This window comes from Mus musculus, chromosome 10 (assembly GCF_000001635.26).
Source record: "Mus musculus strain C57BL/6J chromosome 10, GRCm38.p6 C57BL/6J".
In the NCBI taxonomy this organism is placed as follows: domain Eukaryota; kingdom Metazoa; phylum Chordata; class Mammalia; order Rodentia; family Muridae; genus Mus; species Mus musculus.
In genome coordinates, this window is record NC_000076.6 from 93,016,727 (window position 1) to 93,035,189 (window position 18,463).

At 43.8% G+C, this 18,463-nt stretch overlaps 1 protein-coding gene across 9 annotated transcripts in view; it reads right to left on the reverse strand.

The window, feature by feature from the left end:
* The window catches only part of Cfap54 (cilia and flagella associated protein 54), a 307,879-nt gene that overhangs the window by 241,118 nt on the left and 48,298 nt on the right, over window positions 1-18,463 (reverse strand). For 6 of the 9 annotated variants that reach the window (XM_011243636.3, XM_011243638.2, XM_011243639.2 and 3 more), the window contains 7 exons: window positions 17,945-18,095; window positions 16,160-16,236; window positions 14,819-14,965; window positions 12,314-12,442; window positions 11,866-11,992; window positions 8,725-8,811; window positions 8,287-8,408 (listed from right to left, as the gene is read on the reverse strand). In XM_011243636.3, the coding sequence (XP_011241938.1) occupies window positions 8,287-8,408; window positions 8,725-8,811; window positions 11,866-11,992; window positions 12,314-12,442; window positions 14,819-14,965; window positions 16,160-16,236; window positions 17,945-18,095 (840 nt within the window). The other 3 variants (NM_001347060.2, XM_030245150.1, XM_017314190.1) reach the window with 2 other exon arrangements.

Below are 18,463 nucleotides of genomic sequence, written 5' to 3' on the forward strand. Positions count from 1 at the left end.
GAGGCATACATACACATGTCACTATGGATCATGGGCTGGTGTTTGTAGGACTATTAAAAAAAAGACTACTAAATGAACGTCTTCGATGGAAACAGACGCGTATGTCTAAATGCAATGGCCATATATTATTAATGGGGGGCATTTTGTCTTTAAATCCACAAAATATCTACCATCAGACTTTATTGTGCTTTGAAAATTCATAACACAGATACCTGCATTTGCACTGATAAGCCACAATCCTATTCTTAGTACAACTTGCAATGTGACTCTCAAGAAATAAAGACTATTGATACATGTGGTTCATCAAAGGAGTGTCCTTGGGAGTTTATATCATCAAGATGTCAATTCTGTGATTCTGATACAGAGACAATACCAAACTATCAGTGCTAAACCATATTTAAAGTCAGATGAGCTGCATCAGCAGAGATGTGTAACTTCCTCGCAATACTAATAACACTAGTTAAAATAATAATAGTAATATTTTAGTCTCGATAATCATAGGCAGAACAGACATATGTCTTTATTTTTATAAGATATTTAAACAGGGTAGAGAGAGGGGTTTGGCAGTTCATTCTTCCAGAGGACCCACATTTCTTCCCAACCCCCATGTATTGGTTCACAACCTCTTGTAATCCCAGCTCCAGGGGATCCAATGGCCTCTCTGGCCACTGTGTGTACCAAGCATACACTGGGTGCTCATATTTACATCCAGGAAAACACTCATACACTTAAAATAAAAGTCATAACTATTTTTAAAGGTATTTGAGCATCTTAAATATCCACGACTAATTTTCAGAAACCCAATAAACTAGGAAAAAATCGTTAGCATCCTTAAAATAGTAAGTTCAGTTAATAGACCGAGTATTAGCATAGCACTCTTGGTGCTCACAATGAACCACTAAGGAAGTTTCCAGGGGAGCCCAAAAGGAGATGGAGGGCTACCATTCCCTTGCTTTTAGAAGCTCTGCCCTGTTGACAAATGCGAAAGAGAATCTCCTGCGACCAATGCCTGTTTACCAAATCCCAGGCATTCCCATTCTGCTCCAGTAAGCTTGTGTTGTTTCTCTCACAGGGGGCATGTAGGGTTTGAAAGAATCACATCTGGAGCTCACTGGATTTCAAGCCCGCTAAATAAATGCCTGGACATGGAGTGATGTTTTTATCAACTTCTGTTCCTGACTCTGAAAACATCCTCTAAGACCTATTGAAGGGCAAACTTCTCTGCAGGAATTTTTGTAATGGCTGTGAACATGTCTTCTGTCTGAATCTTCTGTAGATACTATACCTACCCCTCTATTTACCCTAAACCTCTAAGACCATTCACTTCTGTGCATTCCTCCCTTCCCAGAAGCATCACATCTTGTCAGCTGGTTCCAGACCTCCTGGAGCATCATCTCCACTGACATCTCTGACAGCCCTGGGTTCTGAGCACCCCTTCCTACTCGTCTTCGCTAATCTCATTTCAGTGGGTATCGTGTCGTATGTTATCTGCAGACCCAGATGGCCATCCCTTGTTCTGAATGCCCTGGTGATGGGAACAATACTTGGTTTATGTCTTTGGATTCAGTCGTTGTATTCTAAATGAAAGTCACACAGGGCTGTGATGGCGAAGAAGCGCGTTTACTACAATGCACTTTAAACGGATGCGTTCAAAGCACTCTGACTGGGTCTTGGCCAACTTTAAGAGGAGATTTCTGGCTCAGATTATGTGGCCCAATTTAAACCATGTTAACAGGAATGTCAACGTTTGTATCAAAAAGTAGTGAAAGAAACGTGCAAAAACCTAAGGCCTAGATTTGGGTTAAATAAATTCCATAACAGAACTCAAGGCAAACTCTAATGCCTGTTAGAAATAAAGCCTCAACTCGGGAAGGCTCCTCTTGCAGCTGCTGGGAGAGTTCATTCAGGAGAAAGTGCCTAGGGATGGTTTAAGGTCTTCAACCACACAGGAGGAGAAAGTATCTGAGGGGGAAGGAAGGTGGAGAACTCAAGAGGGAAAAAGTCACAGAACCCGCTGGGCTCAGTTTTAAAGGGGTGTTTCTAGAACAATGTTTTAGCAAACCAAGGTCTCACAACTGCAAAATCTGGACAACCATTCCAAGTCTTAGTTCAATACTTGCGTTCCCAGACAAGTCACGTGATGAAAAGAGCTAACCAACCTCCCTTTCCCGACAGCCCTTGGAAATTAGAAGGGCTTACCGAACCTAAAGGGAGGAATGACCCTTTTACTGACTGAAGACAGAGGTTAGCCAGGACCCTCAATGCGAGGGGACTTCCTCAGCGGTGCAGCAAGGCAGCAACCGTGCTTCCCATGGCCATCTGAGTGGTAGTGCGCGGCGTGAACTGAGGCCCTAAGACATTCTGTATAAATATAAATGTCTCTGCCTGTACTTTTCATCAGAGAAAATGAGACCTGCCTCTCTTCAAGAGTTTGCCAGTGCTTATGAAGACAGGCTGACATTAAATCCATTTGTCACACGCCTCACACCCACAGTGCATCAGAACACTAATGGCGAGATGTAATGCCATCTTGAGGGCATGATTAAGATGCACATAAGCAACGATCACAGAGCTGCGCTGATGGAGTGTCACGATCGCTATCCATCTCCGAGCCCTCCCTCGGGTGTGTCTGGGTCCCATCGTGAGGGCGTGCACCTCAGAAGGAGATGAGAAGTAGGTTACGTCTTCCCTTGAGAAACCTGGCCAGGACCATTGCTGAGAATGAACAGCGTGGTTTCAAAGACGAATCGAGAGAAGGCGTGGGGCATGATGTGTGGTCTTGCAAAGACGAATACAGACGAAGCTCAGATAATAATCCTAGCCAAATGCAAGTAGAGAGCAGGCTAATAGTGATAGCGATTATAATGGCAATGGCTAATAGGTACGGGATGTTCACCCTGTACCAAAAGCTAAGAATATTTTTTATGATCTCTTTATTTTTATCTTGTGTGCATTGGCATTTTGCCTGCATGTTTATGTCTGGATGAAGATGCTGCATTTCCCCTCCCCCACACCCCCGCCGCCTCCTGGAGCTGGGAGCCGGAGTAACACACAGTAGTGAGCTGCCATATGGGTCCTGGGAATTCAACCTAAGTTCTCTGCAAGAACAGCCAGTGCTCTTAACAGGTAAGCCTTCTCTCCAGCCCTTTTTTTTTTGAGCTAAGAATTTTATGTGCACCATTTCATCAAGTCTTCCTAAGAGCCTCCCTTTAATAGATGAATATTTTCAAGATGTAAGAGGACATCAATAACACAGGACATCGAATTAATCAGTAGCAGAACCAGAACCCTACCCCAGCTCCTGTATCCCATGCTACTACATCCAAATGCAAAGCTAAGCCAAAACACAAACAAACAAGAAACCCAAACACCTTTAGGAAGACAAACCAAATAAAGCTCTCCACACTTTACCTTTAGAAAAATCTCTACTATGTAACTATGCCAAAATCTGCTGTCGGTGTTTGAAACCTGAGGCTCAAACCATGATCTCATTAGAGGGGGGTCAGGATCAGAAAGATCTCTGTTCTTCCGCAAGGAAAACCAGTACAGAACAGACAGAAAGAACTGAGGGGGTCTCAGGAAAACAAAACAAAAACAAAAAACAAAAAAAAAACAGGTCTCAGGAAAAAAAACAAAAAACAAAAACAAACAAACAAAAAAAAACAGGTCTCAGGAAAAAAGAAACACTTCAAGAAAAACAAATAGGATCGAGCCAACTGAAATTCCAAATATAAGAAAAAGAAATAAACTCAGTTACTGCCAGTTAAGTTCACAGGATAGAGTTCTAGGCATAAATTCTGGAGATGTTAAAGCCAGGACGTATTAGAACTTCCAGTGGTTCTGGTTTCCTTCTTAGCTCTGTTCCCAAAATGGGATCACACAGTTGCACCCTGCCCCAATAGTAAACATGAATCTGCTCGGCCATAACGCTCCTTTGCTTAGAGACAGGATGCTACAGCCAGGGTTTGGCACTGTTGACTTTGTCTGTCTGCAGGGTTACTGAGGCTCCGGCAGACAGCATTAGGAGAAAACCCGACGCAACCGTTGGGTTTCTTTGCAAGAGAAGCTTCTGGGAAGATGAAATGTGGATCAGGGGGCAGAGGATTCCTGGAACGGGGTCAGAGTCTTCTCATCAGCACACAGACACATAGGTGGCCAGGCTCTGAGAGACCCCTTTCCTCAGCAAGGGGTCGCTTCTGGGAGATTACACTAAAACTGCACTCTTCTCACATCACTACAGAAGGCTCGGCTTCCAAATAGGGAGCAATTAATAGGCCCCTTCCACATCTGTAGAATCCCTATTCTATCTGATTATATCTAACAAGAAAGAGGTTAACTCCTCCTTCTGTGATATTTGGATGCAAGAAACAGCATCATAGCACATAACCCTGAAAACACTTAGGAGCGTCCATGTTCTCTTCCAGTGAGAAATGTCACCAGCTAAGGTCCTGAAAGGTCGTCTGGTAACCGCCTCAGTGAACAAACTGTCTGAGCCACAGAGTGGCTGCTCCACTCAAAGGGAGTAAGGAATCTGGGGGGGGGGGTGCTGCGTGCCACCCCTTACAATGGAGGGGCAGTGTGATATGCAGAATCAAGACAGATCAATACAGTCGAGCAGCCAAGGCTGGAGGACAGGATGAACACACTCCTCTAGACAAGAAGGGGAAAAAAAAAGCCTTCATCCCATTTGGGAAGCTAACATTATCAAAAGTCTGCCCTTTGTCTCTGACAACAAATTCGTCCATTTTTAATTGGTTTGGAATCACAGGCGCTTGATACAATTATATAGATCCACAAGGGCAGAAAACTTTTGAAAAACCAAAGCAGAGTATGAATTATTTACACGTTCCTAAGAGACTCAAGCTTTTTCATACCTTTTTTTTATGGTATCTGGTGACACATCAATTACTGATTTGGGGACAATTTTGTTACAAGACCATGATAAGGTAAAACATTTTGTGAGGTTCCTCAGTAGAGAATGATTGCCAAGGGAAAGAAGTTTATTTATCTTCTTTAAGGAAAGAAAGTTTGACAATTATTTGAGTCGTAACATCTCTGTTAAGGAGAGTGCCCCGAGGAGCCATTGTGACACCACAATCCTTGGATGCAAACTGCCACTGAGGAGCAGTGGTGCCTCCGGAAGACGCAGCCTGGGGTAAATATTCAACTCCCAGCTGGTAAACGTCTCTTGTTGGGGATCCTGCAGAGCCTCGCGATGCCTCTCGTGGGGCTACCGTGTGAGGACATTACACTCATAATTTTTCTGGAGTTCGAAACCGTCTTAGGAAATAGAAAGACCTGGAAACTTAGACTCCTTGCATCTCCACCATCTTCCTCCCCAACCTGGGTGGGAAGGAGAGAAACAAGAAGGAAATGGCATATTATGGAAGTAGGAAGAAAACTCCAGAGGTTTCCTTCTCCTCGAGCTCCAAAAGCATGTGGGATTGGTGCAGACAGCAAGTGTGTGTGTGTGTGTGTATGTGTGTGTGTGTGTGTGTGTGTGTGTGTGTGTGTGTGTGTGTGTGTTATTCTCCATAGAAATGGGACCAGAGTGCCAATGTCTAAGCAGGCAGCCACGAAGCATCCGCTGAGAAAACAGATCTAAACTCATCCAGAAATCTAACAAAGATCAGAAGCTACGTGACCTTATCGATTCAAACCACTCAATACTGCCACCAAACCCATCCCCAACTCAAAGGCTGGAAATGCAAAGGTTCTTCCCTAATCCTGAATGAACAGATGCCTCCACCTTGAACAGTGACGGCATCTATCCCTCCGAAGCCCTTAGCCTGCCGTGCAGGAGCTCTCCTGCCTTGCCATCCTTCCCCAGAGCCCCTCCTTCCCCTGCCACATGCATGCCCCTCCGAGTGAATGGCAAGCAGAAGGACCAGTGGGCAGCAGCAGCTCCTGGGACCTGGGGCTCTGCACTCATTGCTCTCTGATGGAACGGAGTCCCCCTTTGCAGTCGCCCTCATCGGTGGCTACTCAGCGTTCTTCAAGTCTATGTCCAAGTTTCCAAAGTCCTACTTGTTGACCTCAAATGCATCCCTCCAGCTTTCTCAGACTCTCAGTTTCTGGACTCTGGCTGGCTTTTACAGGGAGGTCCAGGTTTATGATGTTTCTGTCATAATAAAGTCTTCACCTTGATGTCTTGTTTCCTTCCCTATTCAATCTGAACTTCTTGTTTCATACCAGAAAAAAAGTTTAAGTTCTTACCTGTAATAACAAAGAGACAGCTGCGGGTTCAGGAAAAGAGCTGACTTCATGACCAGTCTCCATGATAAGCTGTGTTAGGTGAGAAATCCCCGTGACCACAGGGGAAATGGGGAGCTAAGAATGGGCCCCGAGGTAGGAAGGGATTAAGAGGGAGAGACAGTATATCATTCCAGAGATGACACAGAGGATCCTTAAAGGGGGGAGGGAGCCTTTGCTTTAAAAACCTGGGAAGGAACACACACCATTACAAGAGATAGCTTAAAGTGGAGGAACGGAAAAGAAAGAGCTGTTATGTACAACATGATAGGGGAGCTTAAAGAAAAGAGGAAGCCTTCCTTAAAGAAAAGAGAGAAGTCCCCACAGCAAAGGAGAGATGTGATTTCCATGTATTTTTAGAGGGCAGCATAAAATGCCACACCACCTGATTACAATTTAATCCATCAGAGCCTACACACCAAGAAGCCCCGACACCCCAGTCTGGGTTTTAACTTTCATGGCAAGGGCCTGTTGGCAGCAAAGAGCCTAGCCTGGTGTCTGAGATAGTGGAGCAGCTAGGAAGTCTGTGACCTAACCATATCAACCATTCAAAAGATTAATAGTCCTGCACTAATCTTCAGTGTGACAAATATTCTGCTGTCACTGGTACTGAACATATCACATGAGGATGCACCCGACCACGATGAAGAAGGGGCTTCTAACGACACGCAACCTCAGAGAGAATAGCGCCGATCGTGAGCTTCCCAGTCCCTCTTCTCTTTCCCCTCACCGCCCGACGATTCCCCTCTCGACTGCTAGCAGAAACCCTCGCTTCCTGTTTTATCAAATTACTGAGGCCAGACAGCATCAATTTACCCCTTCCCTCCACACGAACAAGCTTCTTACATCTGCATCTATCCACCGTTCCTTCCTTTCTGCATCAGAGGACAATATGCCTGCCTTGCAGCCTACCCCTGGTCTGAGCTTTCTTTCTCCTCCCCTCCCCTATCCTGGATCACTCTGTTCACATTTTGACCTCTCTTCTATCTTCCATTTCTCTCTTGGTTCTGTCTGTTTATCCTTAACACACTCACACGCCACATATATGTGTTCCGTCCTCTACTCCTCTTGACTGACCTGGGTTTGGGTCTCTTTTACCCTTGTCTTATTAGATATGTTACTTATAGCATTATTATTTTCTGTTTGAATATAATATTCACTCTATTAGGATATGAAATATCTCCCAAAGTTCCATGTGTTAGGTCAACAGCCCTGGCTGAAAGACAGTGGGACTTTAAAATATGCTGGACCTAGTGGGATGTTATAGGTTAGGGGAGCATGCTTTTAAAGGGGATACTGGGATCCCACCTCTCCACTTCTTAGTCCCATGAAGTGAATGGGTTCCCTGATAGCAAATTCTTTCACTGTGTCTCCTGTATTGCCACAGAACCAAAAGCAAAGAGAATAAGCAGCCGTGGGCTGGAATCCCTAACCTGTGAACCAAGTAAACATTGGCTCCTTTTAGGATACCTGTCTGTACACCCTTTCCCAAAGCACTGGGAAGCTGACAAACGCAGACAACGCACTTCAACTTTTATGGGTCAGACACAGGGCAAGAATCAGGATCTCCTAACACGCAACCCAACTGCCATCAGAAAGTTCTGCTCAAAACCTCATTCTAGGAATCAGCGAAAAGACAGAGTCACTGCCAGCGCGAGACCAGGTTAAAGGTGGCCGCAAGAGCTAGGGAGGCAGCTCGGTGGTAGACTGGGCGCTTAGCACATTGGAGGCCTTGTGTTCCATCCCCAACACTAATATTTTTAAGACAGGGAGATTATCCCATACACTCACAGCAGCCGATGGGAAGAGAGTGCCAATCAGCGTTCTGCATTCTAAGTTTGATGCAAACACTGTACCAGGCTGGCCGGGGGCAATCCAATTTTAACTTCCCTTATTTTGACTCCTCCCTGTTTTAAGTTGGCTTCCCAAGTCAGCTGTCTCTGGAGACTAAAGCACTCATTTCAAAGCAGTTCAGGACTTGAGGTCTAGAAGTCGGATGCCAGGGAAACAAACCAAGAAGGAACGATATGTTACCATCAGCAAGTTCCGTGAAGTCTCACACACTGCGTCTTTCTCAAACAGTAAAAGAGCCTTCTGCATCAGGTAGATGGCTTTGGACAGCTTGTTCTTCTTTATCTTCTTCATTACAGTTAACTCTGTAATGGCAGACAAACGTTTGCTAACTGGTCGGGATGCAGCTTACCATTTAACCATATGGGATCCCAGTGCTAAACACCCACCTGTGAAACACTCAGTGCTAAACACCCACCTGTGAAACACTCAGTGCTAAACACCCACATGTGAAACACTCAGTGCTAAACACCCACCTGTGAAACACTCAGTGCTAAACACCCACCTGTGAAACACTCAGTGCTAAACACCCACCTGTGAAACACTCAGTGCTAAACACCCACCTGTGAAACACTCAGTGCTAAACACCCACCTGTGAAACACTCAGTGCTAAACACCCACCTGTGAAACACTCAGTGCTTCTGGGCTTCTTTACTTTTTCCCAACCTTTGGCAGGAGTGTTTGTGCTAACAGTTGGAGCCTGCAAAACTGAACAACAACACCTATTATGAACCAAGCAGGAAACTTTATTTTTGTCATGCTGGGGAACAAACCGATGACCTAGGGCACACCAGGTGTGTGCTCTACCACGGCCCTGTACGCCCAGACCTTGGTTTATTTTTGGTCGAGTCAGGCTCTCCCTGTTTGGATTAGACTGGTCTTGAACTTGATATGTAGCCCAGGCAGGACTCAAACCCTAATCTACTTCCTCTAATTTCCTTCATGCTGGGACTTCCAGGCATGAACCACCCCACCCCACCCCCAAGCAGGTTATAGATTTATTACCACTGCCTTTTTTCTTTTCCAGTGATGTGCTTCAGGACATAGAATTTCCAAATTATAAAAATACTTGATTTTCAATTTCATCTTAAGTAAAATCACCTTGTGTGCAAACTCTTGCGTACTTTGCCTTCTTCTTACATAAAATGGCAAGTCCTGATACCAAACTGTCCCTGGTCCTTTCTATAGAGGAACTGTGTCACCATGCTCCCTGGGAAATATGAGTGCCATAGGACAGTAAACATCTAACAGTTTGTGTCCAGATAAGATTGACTATCATGGTGGCCCAATAAAATGAATGTGCTGGCCCAAGAGATGGCAAGGGTGATACTAGTCCTTGACTCTTAAGTCTGGCCCACAAGAGACCTGGCACTATTTTGTTTCCATCATGCAAGGTTTACAGGGTGTGGTGGTTTGAATGGAAATGACCCCCAAAGACTCATATATTTGAATATTTGGTCCATAATTGATGGAACTATTTTGGCACAGATCAGTAAGTGTAGTCTTATAGGAGGAGTTGTATCACTAGGACTGGACTTTGAGGTTTCAAGATCCCATGCCAGGCCCAGTCTCTCTCTTTCTTTACATCCAACCTTTGGATCAGGACGTAGCCTTCAGCTTCTACTCATGGCCATGCCTGCCTGTCTGTTGCCATGCTCTGTGCCACAATGGTCATGGAATTAACCTCCAAAAAGTATAAGGAAGCCCCCGATTAAATGCTTTTTTGTGTGTTCCCTTGGTCATAGTGTCTCTTCACAGCAATAGAACGGTAATTAAGACACGGGGTTTCCTAAAAGAATCCAACAACACATCCCTTGTGATGAGTTTCGTCATTTGTGCTGATGGGTGTTAAATGATAGAGACTGATGTAAAGACAGAAGCAGATGCTTCTGAGGGGTCAGAGTTACAGGAAACTCTCAATGCAAGTATATGTAACTGCACCGTCAAGCCAGGGACATCAGTGGGCAGCCACTGTGAAGTTCCTGAATGAGAATGGCGCTTCTGGATGGACCATCTAGAGACTGCCATACCCAGGGATCCATCCCATAAGCAACCTCCAAATGCTGACACCATTGCATACACCAGCAAGGTTTTGCTGAAAGGACCCTGATATAGCTGTCTCTTGTGAGACTATGCCGGGGCCTGGCAAACACAGAAGTGGATGCTCACAGTCAGCTATTGGATGGAACACAGGGTCCCCAATGGAGGAGCTAGAGAAAGTACCCAAGGAGCTAAAGGGGTCTGCAACCCTATAGGTGGAACAACATTATGAACTAACCAGTACCTCCGGAGCTCGTGTCTCTAGCTGCATATGTATCAGAAGATGGCCTAGTCGGCCATCATTGGGAAGAGAGGCCCTTTGGTCTTGCAAACTTTATATGCCTCAGTATGAGGGAATGCCAGGGCCAAGAAGTGGGAGTGGGTAGGTAGGGGAGTGGAGCGGAAGGTCTGGGGGGACTTTTGGGATAGCATTTGAAATGTAAATGAAGAAAATACCTAATTTAAAAAATAAATTAAAAAAAAAAAGAATAGTGCTTCTGAAACATGAAGCTGGCAGCTGTATACTTGAGCAAAGAAAGACCAAAGGGACCAAATGGTCATCTGAGTTAGGGTGGAAGATCAATAAAGCAGCGGCAGAAACGCCAGGGAAGCTCAGAGCTCCTGTACGGACCCTTAACGAACTCCATTGAAAATTGAGCTCAGGCCTCGCATCAATACCTGTGCGTGGTCCTCCCATCAATACCTGTGCGTGGTCCCCCATGAGAGCTCATTTGGCCTTCAAAGACCTAACGAACAACCGTTCCAGACTAAACCATTAGCTGGTAACCCCAGAACACACAAAGCCCTGTTCTTCCATGAAGGATGATACAGGAAATCATGAGTATTCTTGAAGGAAATCAGATGTGATCCTTCTATTGAACTGTAAGATGCAGTTCTAAGCTCCATTTTTTCAGCTCCAAGTAATGATTGTGGCTAGTCTTGGTGAGCTTGTTTATGCAACAGGCAGGCTACCACCAGACTTTTAGCTCACTTACGATGAAACAGAGGTGTTCTCATTACTATCTGTTCCCCTCTAGTTCTCACATTGAAAACAACGGGTTTGTTAGGTTGTCATTGTTGTTGTTTGTTTGTTTGTTTGTTTTGGTTGGGTTGAGTTGTTTTGTTTGTTTTGGGGGGTTTTGGTTGGTTGGTTGGTTGGTTGGTTGGTTGGTTGGTTGGTTGATTTGGTTTGGGCTGGGTTTTGGTTTTGGTTTTTGGTTATTTGGTTGGTATTTGGTCTTTCAAGGCAGATTTTTTTCTGTGTCACCCTGGTTGTCCTGTAACTCACTCTGTAGACCGGGCTGGATTTGAAACTCAAAGATGCGCCTGCCTCTGCCTCCCGAGTGCTGGGATTAAAGGCGTGCATTGCTACCGCCCAGATGAAAACAACTTCTAAAGCCATATAAATGTTTAAAATAAAATATAAAAGGATGAAAACATAAAAGGGCAAAAATAAAGGATATTTGTAGGTACTAAATAAACACTTACTCTATTGAATTAACAAAGCACCAATAACTTACTATTTGCAAACAAATAAAATCATACTTTCTTCGAAATCTACTGATCAGTATAAACTGATAAACAAAAGTATCTATTGATATTAATCTGAGGAGAACAAAATAAAATAATAAAACTCATTTGGAACGTGGGCTACAAATACACAATTACAAAATTTAATCAAATCTACCCTAGGATTTTGGCTTAGTTGTGGATGGCCACTACCTTCCAGTTGGTCAAGGAGCACAACGGCTATACGGTGCTGAGCTTGAATCAATTCAAGATGTAGGTCCATTGTGTAGCTGTTTGATGCAATCGGTTTGTAAGTGTCTCCATCTACGTCTTGAGAGTCCTTTGGTCCAATAAAGTTGAAGAAGAAATTAAAAATGGAAATGGCTATCAAAACAGCCTAAAAACATAGCTATGCCTTGTTATCTTTCAAATTCTGTCTTATGCATACCCATTCAATTCCAGCCATGAGCAGCTGCCTCACGTGATATGTGCCCTCTACACTCAAAGACTCTCATTCTCCTCGATTTCCAGGAAGAGCTATCTCTGGCCTATGAGAAGAAAGTTTCCATAGACCACAATTTTTTTCTAGGCTCCCTGAAAAGCCACCTCTTTTCCTACCTAAGGAAAACATCAGCCTGATAGGACATTAGTCTACTCTTACCTTGACATAGCAATGGTCAATCACGGATGATCCATCTGACAAAGTAGTTAACATGCATTTCCAGCTCATGCCAATGATTGCTTTATCAAGGAGTTCATACGCATAAAACAGCTGTTCCACGGGTGCTCGCTAAAATGATTTTACAAACAAAACGGACAAACTGAAACACTTTTTACCTGCCCAACGTCAGCTGTGCTCTGTATCTTACTAACTATGCTTAGCTTCAAGTAAAGACTGACTGCCGTCAATGAAGATGAAAATAATATAGCTTGCCATTTTCCAAAAGCAAACTTTCACCAACATATATTTCAGTTTTATTTATTGTCTTAAAATTCTAGTTGTACCAAACCTACGGTGAAAATTTAAGTATAAAGCGCACATAACTTTGGCTATTCTCTCTCACACACTTAATTTGAAAACCTGCTGCTTTTTTTAAATTATTATTTTATCTCAGACCCTCGGGCTGGAAATTTAGACTTGGATTCCCCAAAAACTGACATGGAATGGTTTTCAAAATCTACATATCTTTTAAACATCATTATCCTCATGGGGGGACTAATATAGAGTGCTCAGCCCCTATTCAAAGGCTCTTCTTGGAATCTTTTACACATGTGGGTGGTAAAGCAAAAGCCCCTGGGCTCCCATCCATGAGTCACTCTGCCTCACTGCCCCAACAAGAAGCCACTTCCTAGAGCCGTTTTTTCCCTTTCATTTGTGTTACCTAAATTGGTGTTTGTTCAATTGCTGCTCTCACCATACATGTGCCTTGACCAATATATAACAACCCTTTTAAATTTTGAAATGCTTTTTAATTTCTCCATCATAAAATTCTTCTGGCTACCTCTATTTTCTTCCCTCCAAACATAGGCTCGGGCTGATGTTTGGGCCTTAGTGGCTCAGTATGGTCATCACAGGAGCTCTTTACGTATCCCAAGCAGAGAGGGGCTGAAAGCACAGGATCACAGGTATCAGCAGCTCTTGGAAACCCTGGGGAAGCTGGGGCTAAGAAAGCTGCAAGTCCTTTGGGGACTGGCTTGCAGACAGGAGCATGTTTTCCTCTGAGAGGCTCCACCGAGCAGCTGACTCAGACCAATACAGACATACACAGCCAAACAGTGGACGGAGCTTGGGGGCTCTTATGGAAGAATATGAGGATGGATTGCAAGCTCAAAGGGGATAGGAACCTCATAGGAAGACCAACAGAGTCAACCAACCTGGACCTTCAGGGCTCTCAGAGTCTGAACCAAAGAGCATACACAGGTTGGACCTAGGCCTCCCCACGCATATGCAGCAGACTGTGCACGACAGTGTGACTGCCTGTCATTTACACCTTCATCATCACAGACTTCATACTTGGGCAGTTTCTCAGGACATGGTAATAAAGCACACAGAGCAAAGGACACATTTTGCTAACTCCGATAACAGCAACAATAGCTCATCAATCGCCTTTAGATTCTTTATTTTCAGAGACCTGTCACCTAAGAAACCCATTTGATTTATTGACTTTAGTTGATGGAAAATTTCAAGCCAGAAGACCTAACCCTTTATAACTTGCACTGGGGTTCCTGTGCCTTCCCCATCGCACTACGGAAAATAAGAGCGAGCCCACTAAGCCTGCGATTCTCACACTCTAGTGTCCTTAAGAGTTGGAATGATGGTTGACTGTGCTTGGGGTGAGAAACGAGAAACTGCATATTGTGTAAGCACTGAAAGGCAGCCCTAGACAAACCTCTGTTGGGCAATTATGCTGCCTCTGCCTCTTAGGCAGACCAGTTTCTGTCCCCAGTGTCAGATCTCTCAAATCTCGATCTCTCCGCAGGACACTACTAAATATGAAGAACTCAGTGCACAACCCTGGGCCTTATAATTAGAAAATGAATGTTCGCTAGAGAAGGGAAACTCACAACAACCATTTATTTGGTACCAATAAATAGAATATACCTATGATACCTAGTTTGGCAGAAAGAGGACATTTTTCTTTTAAACAAGTACCCATAGGGCCAGTGAGATGGCTCAGTGGGTAGAGATACTTGCAGCCAAGCCTGACACCCTGAGTTCAATCCCCAGAAACCATAGTGTAGAGCAAGAGAACCAACCCCTGTAAGACATCCTCAAGCCTCTACATGTGCTCCGTGGTGCAGGTGTTCATGTACACACACACACACACACACACACACACACACACACACACTAATAAACATTTTTTAAAGTGGGTTTCACCTACAGAACAGCATCGACGAAGATTGATCTCTAGCCTCAACACACACGGGAGCATATATATAAGCATACATGCACACACACACAATTTCAGAAAGTACTGAGCAAGCACCAACATTTTCTGGTCGTTGTTTCCTAAACAATATAGTATGCTATAGACATAATACAATGTGTTCAGTATTAGAAAGTAATCTGGAGACTGTAAGGTATACAGCAGGGTATGCCCAGGCTCTATATAAACACAGTACAACCTTACACAAGAGGAGACATACCCATTGATGTTATTACCTGTGAGGGTCCCAGAGCTAAGCCACCAGGGATGCAGAGGGAAACTACCCAGAAATACTCGGTCTTGTAAGTTTCATTATAAGATTCTTCAGAGATTCCAAAAGAGATGGCAGTGAGGAGAGTTAATAGCAACTGAGAGGGTAAGTGCTGCCAAAAATAATATCACAAAAAGAGCAGAATGCTGCATATTAAACATATGAGAAAATGAAAAGAGGCCCAGGGATATCAATTTGCTAAAGCTGCATGTTTTTCTGTTTTGTATATTGTTAACCCCTCCCAATGTCAATGCAATTTTCACAACTTAGTCTACAGTTTATCAATTAAATCAGAACAAATAGTCATTTGCTTCCTCTCTAGGAAAGCATTTTAAAGTCGTCCATGAAACATGGGAGCCCAGAGAAAATGCTCCACGGTTGAATAAGGAGTTTAGCTCTCAAATAATAAGACTTGTGGTATTCTACACCTCGTTAGGAAAAAAAAACCATCACACAACTTATAGGCTAAGTGTCCCCCTAGGAGGTCACACAGCAAAGGAACCTATTGTGCTTAATCTAAAGGCATCCGTGGTGTTTGCCACGTCGTCTGCTCGTGAAGCATGGGGCGAGAATCACAGAGGACGCCCTATCCTCGCTGCTCTGGGGGCTACCAAGAAACAGATGAACGTCCGCTGCATGTGTGAGGCTGCTCTATTTAGATCAGGACAGTAATGTTCACGTACAGAAGTCATTCAAATACTGTAAGAAAAGCAAATCACACGAGCCATGTAGCTGCTCACCTTCAGGATAAAGCCTACTGAGCAATCTCCCTGAGAGCCATCGGCCTTGATGCCTTGCAGTCAGGTAAGAACTCCTTCACCCTGCCAGAGGCACATACTGAGGGGAGCACCCCCACTCTTAAAATCAGCGACTCAGGACCCATTGAAACCAGCAGAGAGGCTGGAGAGAGAGCTCAATGGTTAAGCATGCCCACTGAGCTCAATTCCCGGCACCTCCCTCCTCCAGCGATTCAGAACTGCAAAGGTCTAGCTCTGGGAGATATAACATGGTCTTCTGGTTTCTGCAGGCATTGTATTCATGTGTGCAAACCCACACGGACACACACATCACATCAAGGCTGCCAAGTATATATATCACACTTTCATTTAGAGTTGGTATTGCCTGCTCTGGAGGAAAAGCAAAGAGGGTAGACGGCTCTGTAGTGACCAACACACCCAGGAACAGAAATTCTTAAAGCGACACTCAAGAGACATCTCTATAATGAACCACTACTACATTTACAAATTTGATATTGAGAATAAGAATTCACATTTTTAACCATGCTTTCTAGAATAGATTGCAGTACCTTTAATATTGGAAGGATTTCTGGGACCCCTTTTGAAGTCCCAGGCAACTCGTCGGGCCCTTTCTTTGCAGATAAATCTGAAAAAGAGAGGAAGTGAGGAAAAGGAAAAAGATGAGGAAGAAGAGAGAGAAAGACAGAAGAAGGAAAAACACAAAGGGAAATACAAAAGGACAAGGGGGAAGACAAAATGGAAATTCAGGAGTGAATCCAGACCATTAAGAGAGTGCACTAAATTATCTTTTTAATTATTTATTAATCTTAGATATTACTTACCACCAGAATTTGACAAAATATCAAAATGTTTCTTTTGTGTACTTAAAATTTTATTTATATAAAATAATCTTTTTAAAAATATATAAGAATTTTGTTCCTCAACAAGATGGTATTAGATTGGTAATTGCTCAACCCTCTGTGTTCTTTTTTTAAGACAATATTTTTTAAAGAATTATTTATATTTATGTATTTATTTTATGCATGTGAATGCACCGTAGCTGTCTTCAGACACACCAGAAGAGAGCAGCAGATCTTATTACAGATGGCTGTGAGTCACCATGTGGTTTCTGGGAATTGAACTCAGGACCTCTGGAAGAGCAGCCAGTGCTCTTAACCACTGAGCCATCTCTCCAGCCCCTATGTTTTTCCACAAAGCCCATTTGAAAGAATGGCAGAGCCTGTGGACTAAGACGGATGCCAAAGGATCCCAGTCTGAACTGGAGGAATGCAAACAAGTATCTGTGAGGCAGAGCTACATGTCCTACTTTAAAATACTTGATAATTTCAACTGAACCACTTAGTTCATAAATAATTTCCAATATCGATGGCAACATCATAATAAAAGGCAAAATGTTATGTCCTGTTAAGCCTGGGAATGAGCCAATAGTGTAAGACCATCTTCCAAAAGTACCTAGTGCATGACACAATACAATTGAATAAGAAATAGACTTTTAAAGGCTCTGTCATTTGGGGTTTTTGCTTCTGGTAACAAGTGCTCTAGAAACAAGTACCCTAGTCTCTCAGCTGCAGAAAACGTAGAAACTATTTTTTGACCCACAAGCTAAGACAATAATAAAATAGTAACGATCATGCAAGGAGCTTGGGAAAGGAAGTCACGGGACGTTGGAAGACAGGAATGTGAGCCAGGCATGGTGGTACAGGTTTGCAATCCCAACCCTTGGAAGGCCAGAGGCGAGAAGATCAACAGTTCAAGTCCAGCCTTTGCTACACAGTGAGTTCAAGGCTGACCTGGGATAATAGAGACATCATCTTGCTAAAAACCAAAAACTGCAAAAACAGGCACACAGCCTACTTCTCCAGCTGGATACGATTCTGAAGAGAGAAACGGGCAGCCATTTTACAGCCTTGAGGAACAGTACAGATAGCAAACCAGGAATTCAAGAGTAAGTATGGCAGCCTATCCCTTCCTCTCATGTCTCTATGTCAGGCAGGGTGGGGAAGGACCCAAGGACTTTTTCTTCACTCACTGAGTGTTTACTGAGAACGAATGAGGAAAACCAGGAAGGGGAAGGGAGAAAGGAGCAGAGAGGAATTCGGGTGGGCACAGAGGGGCGTATGGTAATTAGGCATGGGGAGGGGCATGCACAGATGAGGGAAAGGTGGAGCCTTGTCCACTCTCAAACTGTAGAGCATCTAACCTTTCCTTCGACCTACCTGATCTCTCTCACTGGCCCGCCCGCTAACTGCAGCTGTCCCATGTTCTAACTCTCGCTTGCACCGTTGCATCTGTCTCTGCTCACAGGCTCCTGCTGCATTTCATCCATCACTTACCTGCAGATTTTTTGAATTTTCTTTTCGGGCTTCCCAAAGACTCTAGTATTTCACTTAATCGTAACGTGATCTCCGCCACCATCACAATGTCCAGGTCTTCCAGTTTATAGCAATGTATCACCTCACTTATCTGCCACAGGAGATAAACCCACTACAAGGAGGAAATGTAAATCACAATAAATTAAAAGTGTATCACAAAAAGAGGCAACGTTTTCTAGTGTTAGTCTTCCACTGATCCTCCCATGATCACAGCAAACCATTCCACGGGCTTCTTTACTAATATAAACAACATAAAGTGACCTTCACAAAATAGTTATCAATAAATGCTTACAAAACCCCACAAATATTCACCTGCTTATGGTGGGCATGCCTGAAGCTACAATGGAAATTTTATGGTGTTATTTTTCTGGATCATCAAATACTTGAAAAATTCTCCAAGTACAAAGTCAGCCAAGTAGGCAGGTGTTTCCGGCTCCATTTCAGGTGCCTAGAAAGTGACTTTCATGCCTACGTCCCCAA